A 19,848-nucleotide genomic window follows, 5' to 3' on the forward strand; every position below is an offset into this window, starting at 1 on the left:
GAAGTCACTGCAGCAGCAAAACGAGTGAAAAATGATAAAGAAGAATTCATTTTATCGACTACTCGAGCTTTCATTGAGGCTAAAATTCCGATGGAAAAAGTTGATCATCCAAAGCTGAGAGAATGGATGAACAAATACATACCAGGTTTGTGTAAAAATTAATTTACCGTCTGCTAATCGCAGCAAAGATTAGGTAATCTCGATAGCCAATAATTTTTGTTGGTCAGAATAGGCCTATATTAAAAATAATTTTTCCTCGAGCACCCTCAAAAAGTCTTATAACTGGGTAATGTGGTAATTTACTTCGTTACATAGTACTCTAATAGCAGTTCTATTGATATTTTTAAGGTGCTGGAGACTTACCTCCAGCTGGAAGATTACATACCTCGAATCATCAAAGAAGAAGAGGAAAGATTAAAAGGAGCTGTGAAAGACGAAAGAGTTTCAATTCTTTGTGATAAAACGACAGGCAGAAAAGGACAGTGTGTGTTCGTGGTTCTGATAAAAGTACTTAGTTGTGGCGATGGTGCAGTTCAGGAATTATTTATCGGGTGAGTGAAAGTTATTGCAAATGCTACAGAATGTGTGCAAGCAATTATGAGTGTAATACAGAAACTTGAAATTCAGTACAGAAATGTAGTTTCTGTAACTTCAGATTCTAGATATTGCAGGAGAACAGCTGTAACTCGCAGTAATATGGAAGTCATGGTATCCTTGTCTTTCTCAGACTGACTTGTGTGTTGTGTACATAGACTAGGGCAGGATGAACGTTTTCCAAACTTTCATGATTTGGTATTTGTGTTTTAATAAGATTTATAATTTTTATGCTTTTTTAATTTATGTAAAATAAATGATTTTTCACTGCAAATGTGCCACAAATGTATTTCCTTTGCCTTTTACTGCTGAAAAGTGGAAATAAAATTTAGCGAAATTATTGCCGAAATGGAAAAAAACTAGCGAAAAGTATGCCGAAATAACTTTTTAAATATGACGAAATCGGGCAAAAATTTTCACCACAAACAGGTGCCTCTAGCTATGGGGTTAACAACCACAAATCTACTATAGTTCAGGAGATATGACGTCCCGGTCAGGTTAAGAACTACCAACCTACCATTGTTCAGGAGATATGACGTCAGAAACAATGAGATGCGGGAGAAAATGACGCATCATGCATGAAGTTCAAATTTATTACTTCTTTGATACTAACTTTATTTGCAACATATTTTGGAGACAACATCCACACGTGATGCTGAAGGTAATGTATAATTGTTATGATACATGGTTCAAGAGCTTTACTACTAAGACTGGCTCACAGTCGATTCAACTCAACGGAATCCCTGACACCTGGCAGCGCTTTTGGCAGCTTTCAAATCTGCGAAACGCAAGGGGCTGTAGACGAAAATAATAGCCTTCATGAAGCTATGAAGAAGCATTGCGATAACGACGTTAAAAAATCGTGTGGTACAAACGCCAACAGAAACTGTTGGCAAGTGATCGCTCGACGCTTCAGAACTATAATCCGTTCATCGTAAGAATAAACCTGATGTAAACATTGCACTATGTGTTCTTTCGCGTTTGCTGGAACCCCATTGGATTTCCGTTTTACGCGGCTGTCTCGAGTACTGTCAAGTACGATAATAAGGGTACGTTTTGTGCTATGTTACGCCCCCATCGACTTAGTGATAATACGGGAGAACAGCTTTACCAGCGGATTTAACTTGGACAGCACTGGCCGGTCAGCTGGTACAGCTAGCCTTCAGTGACGTGGCCAGCTGCAGTTGACACGTAAAAAGAGAAGAGCTGATGAGTAATACAGCTTCGAATGTCATTCAGTTTTTAAGCAGAATGAAATAATACACTGCAAATCTCCCACAACACGCTCCTTAGACGACTAGACGGAAAACGCAACACGTTATCGGTTTTAGCTAACGTACTATTGTAATTAAAAACAAGAATGACGAAAATTCTCGACTTAACCACAGAGTAGTTTTTCTGCATAAGCTGTATGTAACGTAAGAGAGTATTGAAGGATTTCACCGTATAGTTAAATATTGCAGCCATTTAAGGTATTACTTACAGTCAATCGTCTGGTAATCTCTTAGCTCCTTATTCGAATCCGAGAAATACATTTCAGTTCTGGAAGAGTGACCTGCTACGTTGATAACGAGCCTATTCGACAACAAAATCGAATAATGTCTTTTATGACGAGCCGTTCCATATCCCGCCAGCGCTCGGCACCGACGTGTGAAAACGCTGTGTGCATTAGTTTCAGTACGTCTGGCAGCTTAACAGTCTTGTCACTTCACACGTCAAATCCAGCAGCTTGGCTCTAGGTACGTTCTGCTGCGTTCATATTGTAATGGTACAGTAGCAAATGTAAAAATGAAGCATTTGTATGATGTGCTCGATGCTGTGAAAATGATGGTTTTTCATGTTTCTTCGATACTGCGGTATAAAACGATGGACATAATCCAAAGAGAGACGATTTGGTTTTTAATTTTTGCTTCAAAAATTAAATTGTTATGTTTTCTTAATTTCAATAACTTTTTATGAAAAGCCTTTCATAAAACACCGATAATTAAGAATTTATATTTGAAATGGTAACAGGAATTTCGCGCCCAATATGTAATTAGAAACAAGAAGACGTGCATTATTCATAAAAAATGATTAGGAGTTTTATAATAACGAGATGTGGGTATTTCAAATTGAACGAGAAAAAAATAGTAGTGGGAAGATTTGAACCAATGGACGGCATTTGGTTCACATCCCATTACGATACCAACTGCACTACACGTTTCATAGAATCACATGCATCTTATACAGCTCTGGTAAAAGTTAAAAGCCGATTATCTCCATAAATTTATGAAAAACATTAAGAGCAGCCTATTTCCCGGAACTTTTTAACCATGTTCCACGCGCTTGTTTCACTACGGAACAGCCATTTTTATTCTGTGCATTAACAGAGCGACAATCGGAGCACAAAGCTGCACAGGCTGTGACTGTGCACGATTTTTGAAATAAAAACTAAGTAGCTAAAGCGTGATTAAGAAACACGTTGATGGCTGTTAACACATTTGAATATCTTAAAGTTTCATTTAACGTAACTGAGTAATACGATATCCAATACATAAGTTAGACCTACTTCCAACAAAGTACTTCCAACAGCGTACCACCACCAGTGTATGTGTGTTACGGCTTATGACCAATCATCGCATTTGCGTATGTTTAAATCCTGTTTATCCTTATCACGAACGAATTATAGTTCCCATGTACCAACACACCTGATTGATACCTGATGGTCAATATAATCACTGTGATCGATACAAAGTAGTAGTAGTAGTAGTAGTAGCTTTATTCATCCGTAGATATATTTTTACAAGGATATAGGTTTGTTCTCACTACTCAGTAACATCTGATGTTAAAAGCGGCCCTCGATCCGGCGACCTCAACTGTTATAGTCGCTAATTGCTGCAATCTTTAAGTGTGCGACGCGTACGGAAACGTGAATGACGAGAGCTGGTTGAATTATAATAAACACATCGTCACTGTTGATAATGGTATTGCAGATAAACACACACTTACAATTTACAATGTACAGAATGGTGTTACCGTCATATTACCATACTTACATTTTTTTTTATTTATTTTTTTTTTTTTGCGCGAACTACTCAGCTGCCACAAAGAGCCCACAGAGAAAAGAAATCAGCTGGAAATCCCGTGGTTTCCCGAGTGCCCTGGTAGGGGTCCTGCTGATTCAAACGATGGTCACCGCGTTAACTAAACAGAATTACAACACTTCCTCTCTGTGGGCATCGTTAAGAGAACAACTGAATAGTGTGCTAAATTCAGTGTTAAACATAAGAACATATATGCGACAAAACTTAACTGGCGTAGTCCAGCTGGAAATAATATCTATTTTAATCCTAACGTGTCTCAGAATCTCGCAGTTTTAATACTGCTCAGATATTTTCTTTAATGTGTGACACATTGTCATTAGATGACACATACTTAAGTTTATGAGGGTCATGCAAGGCAGTCTGCATGACTTTATGATTGCACACCCTGAGATGTTTGGTTGTTTCTTTATGATAGCATACCCTGAAATGTTTGGTCTTTTCTGACACATCTTTTTTCTTGGCAATCTCAAGAGCACCTGGGTTGTCAGTACTGACGTGGAGGCAGTCTACGAAATTCATAATACTTCATCTCATTTAGAAAATCCACAAACCGTTCCACCTCCTTTGATGTTTCAAACAGGGCACTGTATTCAGCTTCTACTGTGGAGGTCACTACAGTGGATTGCTTTTTTACTCTTCCAGCTGATTGCTGCTCCATCTAATAAAATTGTGTATCACCTTACAGATTTATTATCAGCTGGGGCACTTGCCAAGTGCATAAAAAGTAATAAGGATGTTTGGGTTTAACAATGAAAAGAATACTAACTGCCAGAACCGCCGAAAGTGACATATCTGACGTTCTACAACACAACATATCTGACGTTCTGTAATACAATGTATCTGACGTTCTGTAATACAATGTATCTGACGTTCTGTAATAGCCGACGACAAAGAAAACAATTCAGAATGATGGGACCACCTATGAAAATTGATCACCTGCACAGCAATAACTATTTCACATGGTAGATCCATGTTCGTTCACAGATACAGCACTGTGGAGGCATGGGATGCCATAGAACCTGTCTTTGGAACACATTATGATCAAATGGATGCAGAGAAAAGGAATAAAAATGAGATGGCCTCGTCCATCACTCTAATACTGGCCGAAAACTGCTATCTATAGACGTTGGTACTCTCAAAACAAGTAAAGGAAGCTTGAGAGAAGCTCGAGAAGATACACTGAACAATGGTCCACTCAACATTATGTTCAAGATGAGACATTTAGAAAACATGAAAAAAGAAGAGGGTATGACTATGAACAACTATGCAATGAAGATACTGGCTGACAACAGATTAGTGAAGCAAGGGAGGCTACACCTCATTTTCATTTTTTTTAATATTTCTTTTTATTCTCTTTGATGGTGTCAACTGGGCTGGGTCCTATTATGTGACATGAAGGGAATATTTTGAGAAAAGGAATTTTCATATGAGACTGCTTGAGTGTCAGATACATGTTATATTGGCTGTCAGATAAATGTTATATTGGCCAACATTTGAGTGGCAGAAGATGGAGTTTAGGTTGGAGTACTGTGCATTTCTGATCAAGGGGCACCCAAACGATAATTTGTAAGGCTGTGGGGAGGGGGGGGGGGGGGGGGGGGGGGGGGGGAAGAGGTCTATAGAAGTTAGTTACAGTTCTACAAATGTACAGGAAAGTTTCACATAGACTGGGAAAGCACCTTCTTTTAAATCATTTATTTATTCTCTACATACAATTTTATACATTTATTTTTACTATTGTGCTTCATAACTCACTTTACAGCATGTACTCCGGGTTAAATATTTTGGTGTAAAGGATACCATTTTCAACAAAAAGCAGACGCATTCAGTCATCAACATGCGCACACAAGAAAACTTGTTAGCTTTCAGAGTAATTATTTTTTGAGTTATAGCATGCACACGCAGGCATGCATGCCTATGCCTCTGCCCCTACACGGAGCTGACTGGACACACAATGTCTGTGCTGCATTTTGGCAAGTGGACTAGGCGGGGGTTGGGGTTGTGTCTGATGGCATGGGCAGGAGAGAGAGGCAGGAGACAGGAAGAAGGGATGGGGGCGGCAGGCTAGTGGCTCAGAAGGAGGCTGCCAGTTTGGTGGCCAGGAATGCGGAGGGTGGGGTGGCAGGTGCACAGACTAGGCTCACGATGCACGGTTGTCAGAGCAAGTGGGAGGGCAGAGCACACTAAAGTTCACAAGCATATGTGGATTGGGAAGAGGTGACAGGATGGAGGAAGGGGAAACTGTTGGCTAAAGGGTGTGGGGACAATGGGTTACTGGTGATTGAGGCCAGAACAATTATGGGAGTGAAAGATGTGTTGCAAGGGTAACTCCCACCAGCATAGTCCAGAGAACATGGTAGTGGAGGGAAGGGTCCAGATGGTCTGGGTTGTGAAGCAGTATGCTCAGCTGTATGTTGTTCCACCTGGTGGTCAACTTCGTTATTGGCAACAGTTTGGCAGTGGCTATTTATCCCGGTGGACAGCTGTGCATTGTTCACAACAGAGTTGATATATTACATGGCTGCTGTCACAGGTGGCCTGGGCGCTGACGGGGTAGGATTAGATTGTGACGAAACTAGAGTGGAGGTGCTGGGTGGGTGGTTTGGACAGGTCTTGCACCTTGGTCTTCCATGGAGGTATGATCCCTGTAGCAAGGTGTTGGGGGTGGGAGCGGCACAGAGATGGGCTAGATTGTCGTGTAGGTCGGGTGGGCGGCAGCACACCACTTTAGGAGGGGTGGGAAGTATTCTGAGTATGATGCCCCTCAATTCAGGGCATGATAAGAGACAATTAAAGCTCTGATGAAGGATATCATTCAGTTGTTCCTCAGTCAGGGCTTTTATTATCTCTTGTCAAGCCCTGAAATGAGGGGCTTCTACCCATGATCTTTCCCACTCTTCCTAAAGTGGCATTCCACCACCCATTGAAACAACACACCATCTTTGTCCATTCCTATGCCACTGTCACTCCCAACCTCTCACCACAGTGATCACATCTCTGTGGGAGACCACTCATCCAGTATTTCCTGTGCGAGTCCTGTTACACGCTTATCTTGTCCTGTCAAAGCCACCTACGAAAGCAGCCATATCATACTATAATACATAAAACTCTGCTCCAACACTGCACAGCTTTTTACGTTGATATGACCAGCAGCCAGTTACTCACCAAGATGAATGGCCACCACCAAACTGTTGCCAATAACAAGTTGATCACCCAGTGGCAAAACATGCAGCTGAGCATAACATGCTCAATTTCAATGGCTGCTTCACAGCCCAGACCATCTGAATCCTTCCTTCCCACCACCACCTTCTCTGAAATGTGCAGATGGAGTAATCTTTGCAACACATCCTTCACACCCATAATCATCCTGGTCTCATTCTCCAGTAACTCACTGTCACCACACTCTCCTCCCATCCACACCTTCCCTCCTCTGTCGTGTCACGCCTCCCAATTTATGTCCACACATCACCTTCAGTGTGTGCCACTGCCCATCGTCTCTGACAACTGTGTGTCATGCATACTCTGTGCATCTGCACCCCAACCTTCCAAATTCCTAACTGGCAAACTGGCAGCCTCCTCCAAGATGCTAGCCACCCAACCCCAACCCCTCTCCCTACCTCCCACCTCTTTCCCCCTCCACTCAACCCATCAGACACAACCCTCACCCCAGTCTAGTCCACCTGTTGAAATGCAACACAGGCACTGCGTATCCTGACAGCGCCAAGTAGGAGCGATCACACACAAGCGTGTGTACTCTAGCTCAGAAAGGGCCTACTCCGATAGCTAGAAAGTTTTCTTTCTCTTTTTTTTTCAGAAAGGGCCTACTCCGATAGCTAGAAAGTTTTCTTTCTTTTTTTAAGTGTGCCTGGTGACAACTCAATGCTTCTGCTTTTTGGTGAGTGGTTTTCTTTACTTTAAAGTATTTACACTCTGCCAGAACTTCCCTACAAAATTATAAAGTATGGTATGTATCTTCACGTACATCACATCCCATTACAAGCCCTCCCTCTCCATTCTCCATTTCATTCACCACTGTAGATAAGCTTCCATATACAATAGAATTCCTCAGATTTTACTCTCATCATTATTTGGGAGGTTTGAGAGGTCAGCACTTACTCCCCAAATTGTAGCATAAGGCCCACCAGGGCACACACAGTCTCATTTCTAATACTACTCTTGAAGTTGGATAGTAATATACAAGAAGTTAATTCGCTGTCTAAGGTATCCGTGATGATGTGGTGTTCATCTTCTGATCTTTTTAGCCAATACTAGCTGGTAGTGGTAGCTTGGTACACACCTTTTGTACACGTCTTATGAGGTTATTTAAATTAAACTGTCTCAGACATATGCTACTATATAATTTACAGCTGTGTCAGTTATACATAGTTCTAGTGATCAACGCCATTTTTGTAGGCAAACAATAAAGCATTTGTCCAACTGTTTATGCACAATACACCAGTGTTGTTAAAATAACGTTTCCATTTTATTTTCAGTCTAATGATTTTCGTGCTGTTATCATAATAACTTATTTTTGTAATGATCTCCCATGTGCAGCAGGCATATTTCAGATATTATATTGAATAGGGTCATGAGGAAACAAAGCTTTACAGGACAAAGAAATGTGACCTGAAAGCTATTTTTGCCATTATAGCTCATACCTTCTACTTTCATGACAAATGTATGCATACTGATGAATGTTTTGAAATTGATGTTTCACTTTTCCAACAAGAACTTACCAACATACATCTCTCCCATACAATGAATTTCAAATTTCCACGTTAACAAGCTTCTTGGTGACAAATTTCATTGTGTTCAAGTAAAACTTGTACAAAATAAATAAATTATTAGCCATTTTTCAACGAGACTATAAAAATTTCCATTAACATATTTAGAAAACTCTTATCAGGTGAGATCTAGGATAATTATGGGTCAGATCATAAAAATTATTTTATTTAGAACAAATGATGTAATTAATGAGAACACAATATCATTACTGAAATATCTAGTCAGATAACAAGAGATATTTTTCTAAATGTAAAGATAGACCGTGTGCGTCCATTAGTTACGAGGGCTATCCACAAAGTACATTACGTTTTGGAATTAAAAATAAATAAAGTATTGGAAATTTTTTTTATTATATACAGATGAAAGCCACACTTAAATACTACTTTTCTACATAGTTACCATTTAAATTAAGGCACTTATCGTAGCGATGGACGAGCTTGGAAATTCTTTCGTCGTAAAATTCGGCCGTCTGCGCCTTCAACCACATGGTTACCTCTTCTTGAAGCTGTGCGTCGTCATCAAAATGCTGCATAGCCAACCACTTCTTCATTGCTGGGAATAAGTGGAAGTCGCTCGGTGCCAGGGCGAGACTGTACGGCGGATGAGGAAACAATTCCCATTTAAAAGATTCGAGAACTTCACGAGTGGCATTTGCCGTGTGGGCCCGGGCGTTGTCGTGAATCAGCAAGATCTTTGAGCCCATCTTTCCCCTGCGCTTGTTTTTTATTGCTCTTCTGAGGTTGTGCAGAGTTTGGCAATACCTTTGAGAGTTTATTGTAGTGCCTCTTTGCAGTAAATCCACAAAAATCACACCTTTTCTATCCCAAAAGACAGTCGTTACGTGGTTGAAGGCGCAGGCGGCTGAATTTTACAACGAAGGAATTTCCAAGCTCGTCCATCGCTACGATAAGTGCCTTAATTTAAATGGCAACTATGTAGAAAAGTAGTATTTAAGTGTGGCTTTCATCTGTATATAATAAAAAAATTTCCAATACTTTATTTATTTTTAATTCCAAAATGTAATGCACTTTGTGGATAGCCCTCGCATTTCAGACTACAAAGATTCCAAATGATTTTTAAATACAATTATACCACGCACAAATCACACAGTTATTATTGGGATAAACTTGCAGCCACACACAATGATTCATTGTTTAAAGCGACATAAACATTTACATTCATCAGGTTAAACACACAAGAAAAAGTCCTCACTAATGACCACAAATTCATTCAATAACACTCATCATTTTTTGTGTTAGTTCATAACATTACCTGTTCCCTTCAAAATACGCTACACTGTCCAGCATCCGACAACGACGACTTGACATATGTGACCTCAACTGATCACTCCGAGCACACCGTTTGTTGCAACGGGGACATTGAAACTGAGGTTCTTTACCACATTCGTGCTTCACATGTCTGAGTAAGCCACTGCGGTACAGGTATGATTTTCCGCAAGTGGGACAGTCAAATCGATTAGATAACACTGTGGATGGTGTCGACAAAATTGAGTTCCTTAAATAATCACTGCCTAATGGTGGATGTAGATCATTAATACCTTGAGAACGAAAATTCCCTTCATATGTAAGACACTCACTCATTCTCCTGCCTTCCCCAGTGTTATCTTCAGCACTGTTACCTTCATCAAGATAATCATCATCATGATAATCATTATCATCATCATCATCATCATCATCATCATCATCATCATCATTGAGAGTAAGATCTTCCACAATTTCCATCTGACTCTCAAGGGCCTCAGATTTTGTTTCTAGTGATATCTCCTGTTGGCATGTACTCAGATTTTTCGACCTTTTGTCAGCTAATACTGCTTCCGGCATTAAAAACTGTTCATTTTCTGTGATATCTATTTCCCCACTGGAGCTCTTCAACTCCCTGCACATGGACTGACAATGAACTGGGCTGAAACCTCGTTCACCAGCTGAGCTAGACGTTGTGGGCATTACTTGCCTTTGACTTGGAAGTTGATGCATACTATCAAGATCAGGAGTAATGAAATCTCCAAACACATTTTGATCTGGTCTCTGATCAGATTCACTGTGATTAATATTTTTTCTGTACTTCCGAGTGGATTTAGGAATGGCGTCTGCTCCCACAGGACATCCGTCCTGGGAAGACGCAACTGGAGAGTTTCCTCTAATTGACTGCGACTTTCCTTCCGATTCATTCTCACCTGAAGTGAAGCGTGACACACAAGCAGCAGGTTGGGATGGAAGAGTTTCTGGAAATACTGGTGGCACATCTCTTCCACTGCCTTTCTGCATATTGACATCATCCACACATCCACTGCCAGACAGTCCCCTTACCTGAAGGGACTCTGATAGCTTAAGAACACCACTAAGCTCCTCTTGTGGTACATTTACTTCACCACGGTACATGAAGTCCATCAAAGCCTTAACCGTGTCATACTTTACACCGTGCAGAATAATAATTGGGTGCTTCTCATAGTTTTTGGTGAACAGTTCCTCAAAATATGGACTACAAGCTGAAAGAATTATTTTATGTACTCTTAAATACTGCCCCTCAGCACTAATTGTGCAGTCTGTTAATTTCTCATTGTCCAATAGAGTATCAAAAATAGACACCAAAGTAGCTTGATGTTTATTCCATTTCAAATGAACATTGTTGCTCTGATCCATACTGTTTAGCCGTTTGCATGAGACTTCAAACACTTGTATAAAGCTGGCTGAACTACTTCAGTGAAATCATTAAATACACACGCACTCAGTTTCCTACGAACATCAAGGAAATATTTAGATCCATGTTGAACGTCTTCATACAGTAAAACAGTGTTTCTCAGGGTTCTGCAGAGTGGAATCTTCAACCTTTTGTGAACAACAGCTAATCCAGGGCACAAAACTGCCTTCAAATTGCAGATACCATCGTTGTTCCACAATTCTGAGCCTCCTGACCTAGTGTGTAAAAATCTTATGTTAATCAAATTATTTCCAAGAAGTAGAAGTTTAAAAAATATATATGCATAACGCATGAGTGTGAGGTACAAAGACATGTGCTGCAACTATACACAGGACAACTGCATCAAAAATAACCACAAATTAATAAATACACACAAACATTTCACATAAACGTTGCTACGAAATCACACAAAACTAAATTGTCAGATTTTGTAATTTTACTTTTTGTGCAACAGAAAATGTGTGTTGCTTTCTTTTTAACTGCACTTCTGGCACTCTTAATGACAAAATCAGTAAGTTCCATGAACTTGAGAAACTTTTGTTATGGAAGGGCACATGAACAAAACATGCAGTATTAATTACTTAAGTATATTACTTCAAATGGAAAACAAACACCTGCAAAACTTTTTCAGTTAATTAATTTTATATATTCATCAGTATCTCCTTGTGGAAATGTATTACAATGGCATAAGTGAATTGATGACCATAAAGGCGAGTCAGCTGACATGGATTTAGATGCAGCACAAACCTTGTGGGTTTTTCCTGCACAGAGAAATGAATGATGCTATCCTAGCATTGTGAAACGATACTGACCAGGCAATAGTTATTTATACCATATAGTTTGACTTAATCTAGCTGAGATTTGACAGGTAGCAGACTGGACTGCTCCCACCAACAATACACCAGAGGGAGCTGCACTGGCATCACAGCTCCCACTGTGTTGCTACTACTGTCCTGCTGGAAGAAGAGGCACTTCAGGACAAGAGTCACAAAATTTGAGTCTTTACAGAAAGATGCGATTTTCTGTGAAACGATTTTCTGTGAAATACACACATTTTTCAAGAAGATGGCATCCGACACTTGAAAGCAGTGGACAGCATGTCGAAGTAGTGAATCGCCCTCACTAAAAGTTAAGAAACAGTAGGGTTCCACTATAAATCTACTTGTGGCCACTAATTATTAATAGATCATACAGATTTGACAGCCTGCTGCTGCTGATTTCTTGGGGAATTAGTAGCAACAAATCTTGACGATATCTGGATGAATGTGGGACACAGTTAAAAAAAAATAAAAAAAAAAAGGACTGGACAGACGATACCGTCAGCAGCAGTATAGCTACTCAAATGGGCAGAGGGAAGAGAACAATTTAGCACTTGCCAGAAATTCAAAAGGTCTCAGTCCTAATTGTCTTATGTTATTTAGTTCAAATAAGATGTCCCATCTACCATGAAGAGATAAACAACAATACTTCTGTCAAATGGTTTCACTCGGTGCTTCGAAACAAAAATCTAAACAATTTTTATGGACAATGCCCCATTATTCTGTTGTATAAGATAAGGTCCCCACAAAGGCAACAAGGAAAGAAGAGAAATGTAACATACCAGTTGATAGTAGCTTGAAAAGGGTAGAATCATTAGAACTCGGGCCACAACACAAGCTAAAGTATCCAGTTTATCTCGTGGATAAAATGGTAAAAAAAAAAGTACAGCCTTAAAGTTCTCAGACTGCCACCTACCATTGCTATTGCTATTTCAATACGACAGAACACAACTGGACTCAGGTCAAATGAAATATTGCTAAAGAGAATAAAAATATTACATTAATTCGATTAGAAAATTTTTGAACAAGGCAACTGAAAAAGGACCACCAGAAGACTGGCAAGAAATGAGTAATACAGAAAGCATGCAATAATGAATGTGTATTACAACAGTGGGACAAAGACTTCTAATATCTGTCACTAAGGGCAACAACACCAATAGTTCCACTGACCTGGACTCTGGTACTGAATTAAATGGTGTTTACCGATTGTCTGACTAGTATATAATGTATCCTAATAAACCTCTTACTTTCATTAAATATTGTGTTTGTGAATATGTTTTGATCAATTTCTCTTTCCTGCTGTGAGACAAATGTATACTGTTCTGCTATATGCCATCCTCTCCACAGGTAAGTTACTCTGTGTTTTAAATACATTTCATTTTGTATAGACACTAAGATGTTATTTCAATGAGTGCAATAGTTCCCAAGATATACAGTGACAAGAAGGAAATTTTTCTGAATGTGAAAGCATCTCTCGCAATCTACAAACTTAGCTGCAACCACGTGTCGCATACTGCACGGGTGTAACTACTAACAAGCCGTTTGTCCACATGCACTGTCTCTGCCAAACTGTGGAAAAGAGATAGCTGGATCACTCATTTGCTGAACATGCCACCCAAAACAATGTGCTGCTCTTTAATGAATGCTTCACAGCCTGTGCCAACACCTGATTTTCTGAACTGCACAGCTGGGAACACTGTTACAACATATCCTTTGTTCCCATACCTCCCTGGCCTCAACCTCTGCTAGTCCCTGTCATCTGCCTTCTGCCACTGCACCTACAAGTCCTGCCCACTTCTCTACCCCCCCCCCACCCCCCCCCCCCCCCCCCCCCCTCATTCCCCACCTACACAGCCTTCCAATGCTGCACCTAGCTGCCCTATCCTGCTATCCTGTCACCACCATGCCCCTTTATGCTCCCACAGCCAACACTAGCATCTTCTCCCAGAGCTACCCTCCTACTCAAGACCCTCACCAACTGCAGGAAATTGCTGTTCGTGTTGGGGTTACTGCCTGGTGACATTAATGGTGCGTGACAGAGTAGCTGTTGTGTACGTGTGTGAGTGTTTTATACTGAGGAAGGACTCCATTCTAAGTTTAAGTATTTCTAGTATTGTTTCTCATTGTGCCTGTATGTGATTCAGTGTCTTCTGTCAGTGGTGGGTGGTGGGTACATATCTCGTACTGCTTTCATCAAAACAGTTACAAATTGGCTAAACACACAGTGCAACAATATAAACACAATATAAACACAATGTGACAGCTATCTTCCTTCATATATGTTATAACAGTAAAAGTAGCAAAATGAATCCTTCCACGGAAAAAAATAATTCTGGACCTAAAATATCTCTCCATTCAAATGTTCAAGTGGGCAATGGTGAAGCACATCATGTCAAAACGAGCAAGTAGAGAACATTATGAATAGGAACACAGAATGTTAAGATCCTGTTAGAAGAGAAGTTGCAGGAGAAATGAAAAGAAACACAGTGGGAATATCTGAAATGATATGTAAACAGAAAACAGAATTTATAAATGACAAATTCAGAGTATCAAATAATGGAAAGTACAGAACAACAGTACAACAACAATACGGTAAGGATAGAGGTGTCGAATTGCAGACAAGCACGATGGAAAAGAAAGCTAAAACTCATCCCATGTAGGCTTTCACGGCCGGCGTCTTCATCAGTAAACACTTCTGGGCTAAATTGCCGTGGTCGATCTGTAAAACTTCTTCTCCCTGACATTTCGTTCTCAACTACGGAGAACATCTTCCGAGGTGAGTTGACGACTGGCTGCTAGGAGCTGGGGCTGCCGCTTATATGGAGATCGTAGAGGGCGCCACCGCACGTCACGTGGCGTTGATGTGTAGCTATCTCTGGCTATAGTCTGTTCTCTCAATTGCTGGCAATCGATTGTCACGTGATTGATGCAACGTCGACCGCCATACCTTGTCCAATTTTAATCCTTCTTCTTTACGATTAAAATTGTATTGATGTTTGTGGATTTCAATTGCCTCTCTATACATACGTGTATAATAATGCGACGCCCTCGCTAGCACGCTTGTCTCACCAAATTTTATTTCGTGATCTCCATCCTTAAAAACATGTTCCACTACTGCCGATTTGTCGATATGTCCCAAGGCGGACAGTTTCTTTTGTGCTCCGTCAAATGTGTATTGATGCTTCTTTTTGTAGTTCCTATGTAAACCCTGCCACAACTACTGCCACACTGAGAACGAAACGTCAGGGAGAAGAAGTTCTACAGATCGACCACAGCAATTTGGCCCGAAAGTGTTTACTGATGAAAGCTAAAAATGTTCAGTTTTTGGACTATGTCCTTCGTCACAAGTAGAAAACGCACACACATTCATGCATGTATGGCCACTGCCATCTTTGGGCACTGAGATCTGAATCATTACAGTAGGATCATAGTGCTTCAAGACAACAGCAGAAGTGTATATGACTCGTATGTGATTTCTCCTTCAGATGGAGGGCATAGTCCGAAAACTGTGCATTTCTAGCATTCTTTCTCGTTGTGCCTGTTTGCGACTCGACATGTATGTCAGAAGCAAATTTGAAGTATTTTATTCTTGAGGAAAATTTAAAGAAATTCTTAGCATTGGGATAATATTAGGACCGAAGGTGAAGGATTAAGTGATATTAGTGAGATACGTGTCTTGAAAAGCTGATTAGCAGTGTAAAATACCAAGAGAGAAGAAATTTCTACAACATTACACAAATAAATGCTACACAGCAGACAACCTCATGAGGAAGTGAATGAAAACTGTGACAAGACTTAGGATGTAAAAGAGGAAAGTAAAGAAGGGTGCATGCTTAATAGGAATGTGTGAGTGTAATGGGGTAGCAGTTGAAGACCGAGATTGAAGAACAGTGAGAAAATGCAGGTTTTGAGAAAGTAATGGATGAGGAAGACTCGGGGTGGACTTCTGCAAAAGAAACCCCATAATTATTGAAAATATAATGCAAAAAACAACACAGAATATATGCTTGGGTTAGTCCAACTTACTTCCACACACAACAAATTTATTCTACATTTTGGTACATGAACAATTTACGAAGTGTTTGAGAAATACCATGATATTACCAGAAGTGATATCAAGGATATCAACTGAGATTATGTCATCCTGATAAGAGACATAATTATTTGATGCAAAAGATAGAAAATAGAAAAAAGGAAAAGCACATGTTATGTGGCAGAAGTAAAAATGGGAAGAAGCAAGGGAACTTTTTGAAGAATAATTCCAGGATAAAAGAACCCAAACACACAGCTCATTAGACAGTAGCTGCAAAATTAGATTTGCCTTAAAAACTGTACACAGGAAGCAGTCGAAGAAACAGTTGATTTTAAAGAGAATAATATCACTAAGAAAACTGTAACTAACACAAAATTTTTTGGAGAAGATTCAAGAAAGAAGAGGACATAAAAACTCCAGCAAATAAGAGGGTGAAAAAGATATAGGCACTACATGGTCAACTTAGAAATGAAACTGATAAATCTAGAGCAGAATATCTACAAAGAAAGGTAAACAAACTGAGTAACTAGAAAGGAAGAGAGTTGTGATTTGATGTACTGGGGAAATATTTACATGGCCTTCAGAAAGGGGGAGGGGAACATAATGTGGGTGATAAAAGATTAGAATGGTAATGAAACTGCAGAAAGCAAGGCATCATGAATTAATGACAGAGGCACTTAGTAGAACTGTATGAAGCAAGATGTCATCCAGATGCTGTGGATATGAAGGACAAGAAATAATAACTCAAAGAGCACTAAGGATTTAGAATGTCAAAATGTTATGGTATAAGTTAAATAGCAGTTAAGGAAATTAAATGCAAGGAAACAGCTAGTGGAGATTCCAACCGGATGCTTCAGAAGTTTAAAGAAAGGAAAGACAGAAAATTACTCTCATGAATAAATGACAATAATTCCAATAACTGATAATGGCAGAAGAGAAGGGATATAAAATGCAGACTGGCTATAGCAAGAAAAGCATATATGAAAAAGAATAATTTGTCAACATCTAATATAAATTTAGACATTAAGAACTCTCTTCTAAAAGGTACTAATCTGGAGTGCAACCTCATGGAAGTGAAATGTGAACCATAAGTAGTTCAGGCAAGAAGAGAATAGAAGCTTTTTAAATGTGATGCGATGGAAGAATTCTGCAGATTAGATATGGAGCTCAAGTAGCAACGGAATTGGATAATGGTAAAAAGAAATTTATTGCACAATTCAACTAAAAGAAGTGATCAAATGTTATTACACATCCTAAGGCCTCAAGGTAGTGTTGATTTCATTGTGAAAAGAAGTGTGGAAGGTGAAAATTGTAGAGGGAGACCAAGGCTCGAACTCGATAACCAGGTTCAAATGGATGTAGGCTGCAATAGTTATGCAGAGGTGAAAAAGCTTGTCGGATAGACTAACGTGGAGAGCTCCATCGAACCTGTCTTTTGACTAAAGACGACAATGACAATGATGACAACAACAACAAGTCTGATATCTCATTCAGCAGAAATTCTAATAACAATAACAAATAAACAATCAAGGCACTCTCTGGAACAATGACGGAACTGAAATCCAAGTCATCCAGTCCATGTACAAGAGCTGTAAATAAATAAATACATGGTATGATTCTCTGTATCTTGATCTCAATGTATTTTTGTTAAACTGTGGTTCCAGAGAATATCTCAATTGTAATGTAAAGTGAAGAGAAATGGATTAAGAACAGTTTGGCTTCAGATACGGCTTAGATATGAGAAATATAACTGGACTATATTATAAATAGCCGAGGAAATATAGATAGAAAGATATATGGAAGGTTTTGCATTCCTCTTACTTGGAAAAAGACTACGATATAGTTTCCTAGACTAAATTTTAAGTTATCCTAGAGCAGACTGGATTAAAGGGGTAATAACAGAGGCTAACTATCTTTATATGACACAACAACAGAAGTGAGTATGGTAATTTGGAAATTCCCTGCAGAACATAGCTGTTACAATGTATTTATACAGGTGTGTGTGTGTGTGTGTGTGTGTGTGTGTGTGTGTGTGTGTGTGTGTGTGGGAGAGGGGGGGGGGGGAGAGAGAGAGAGAGAGAGAGAGAGAGAGAGAGAGAGAGAGAGAGAGAGAGAGAGAAGGGGGCGGGGGGGGGGGGGAAGAGAGAGAGAGAGAGAGAGAGAGAGAGAGAGAGAGAGAGAGAAGGGGGCGGGGGGGGGGGAAGAGAGAGAGAGAGAGAGAGTGAGAGAGAGAGAGAGAGAGAGAGAGAGAGAGAGAGAGAGAAGGGGGCGGGGGGGGGGGGAAGAGAGAGAGAGAGAGAGAGAGAGAGAGAGAGAAGGGGGCGGGGGGGGGGGGAAGAGAGAGAGAGAGAGAGAGAGAGAGAGAGAGAGAGAAGGGGGGGGGGGCGAGAGGTTGGATGCACGAACTCTCCATAGTTTTGAGAAAGGATTTTTCCTAAAGCTAGCAGAGTCATCAGTCTCTTTTATGTGCCTTTTGATGACTCAGCATATCTACTACTTGGTGAGTTGTTACCTTCAAAAGTAGAACTAATCACAGGAGATGATACAAGTAATTGAAACTGGGGGAGGTGTGTTTCACGCACTCTGTTTAATATCTATTTAAGCAGTCCATTTAAAAACAGATCCAACAGAAAGAGTTGTGTGTCAAGAGAAGGGAAGATAATAAAATTTTCAACATTTACTGATGACATAGTATTACTGACTGAAAATGAATAAGCAATAAACAATATCTTAAAAGAACTGAACACCAGGTGCGGAGATTGAATATGCAAAACAAGCAGTCAACATGGCACGTAATCAAGAAATAAAAACAATATTGCACAGAACAAATGTTTTACAGAAAGTGTTGTATTTTCATCTGTGTAGTAAAATAATAATTCCAGGCAAAGATAAGTGAAGTAGTGTACAAGCAGTTGTTGTCCTCTATGGTGCTGAAGCATGGACACACTGACACAGAGGAGAGACATGCTTACAGGCTTTTAAAATGTGGATTTGGAGAAGAACAGAATCTGGGAAATATGGAATGAGGTAGCATTAACATAGAGTAAGTAAGAAAAGACAAATCTTGGAAACAATTAAGAGGAGGAAATAAATTGGCTAGGACACTGGATGAAAAGACTGGACAGTAAAGGACAGATTAGAAGGAATGCTGACTGGGAAGAAGACCACAGGAAGAGGACGACACCAGACTACTGACAGTGTAAAGATGAATGGTGTCATATGCAGCTGCAAAAAGGATGAGGATAAACTGGGAGAAATGGGGAGGGCTCAACTAGCAGTGATCAACCTGGCTAATAAGCAGAATATACCACCACCAGCAAATTTATTTTATTTATTTATTTTTTTTTCTTTTGACAAATTTACATATACTGTGGTGGTATTCTGAAAGCATTGTTGGTCTGTTCCTAACTGAAAATTATCAGAAGAAGACATTCTCTCATACCATATTTTTTTGTTAGTGCTGTACTGACAATTCCTAATATGACACTGCACAGGTATGTCAGTGCACAGTTAAATCCTCAACATAACAGAGGTGAAATATAAAGATCAGACTAGGATGCACCAACATGCCTACACAGAAAAAATATTTGACAGTTAAATGAGAGAACCAAAGTATAGCAATAAACTGTTCAATGACAACAAAAAATCATCATTTTGTAATTGAGCATCAATTACAGGAATCTCAATTTGTCAACGTTTTCATATCAACGATACCTGACTTGCACTCGTTTATGTAAGGTCTTCAAAAACAACATTCTGTTTATGACAAAAAGTATAGTTTATATGACAACACAATATAATACTGACATAATTACCT

General features: G+C 39.7%; 1 protein-coding gene across 1 annotated transcript in view; it reads right to left on the reverse strand.

Moving 5' to 3' along the window:
- Positions 1-9,523: 9,523 nt before the first annotated feature.
- Positions 9,524-19,848, reverse strand: part of LOC124717296 (longitudinals lacking protein, isoforms N/O/W/X/Y-like) — a 269,156-nt gene continuing 258,831 nt past the window's right edge. Inside the window, exon 4 of the mRNA XM_047244123.1 lies at positions 9,524-11,395. Coding sequence (XP_047100079.1) covers positions 9,731-11,122 — 1,392 coding nt within the window. The 5' untranslated portion in view covers positions 11,123-11,395 and the 3' untranslated portion in view covers positions 9,524-9,730. The remainder of the gene's footprint in view (positions 11,396-19,848) is intronic.

This window comes from Schistocerca piceifrons, chromosome 9 (assembly GCF_021461385.2).
Source record: "Schistocerca piceifrons isolate TAMUIC-IGC-003096 chromosome 9, iqSchPice1.1, whole genome shotgun sequence".
Classification (NCBI taxonomy): Eukaryota; Metazoa; Arthropoda; class Insecta; order Orthoptera; family Acrididae; genus Schistocerca; species Schistocerca piceifrons.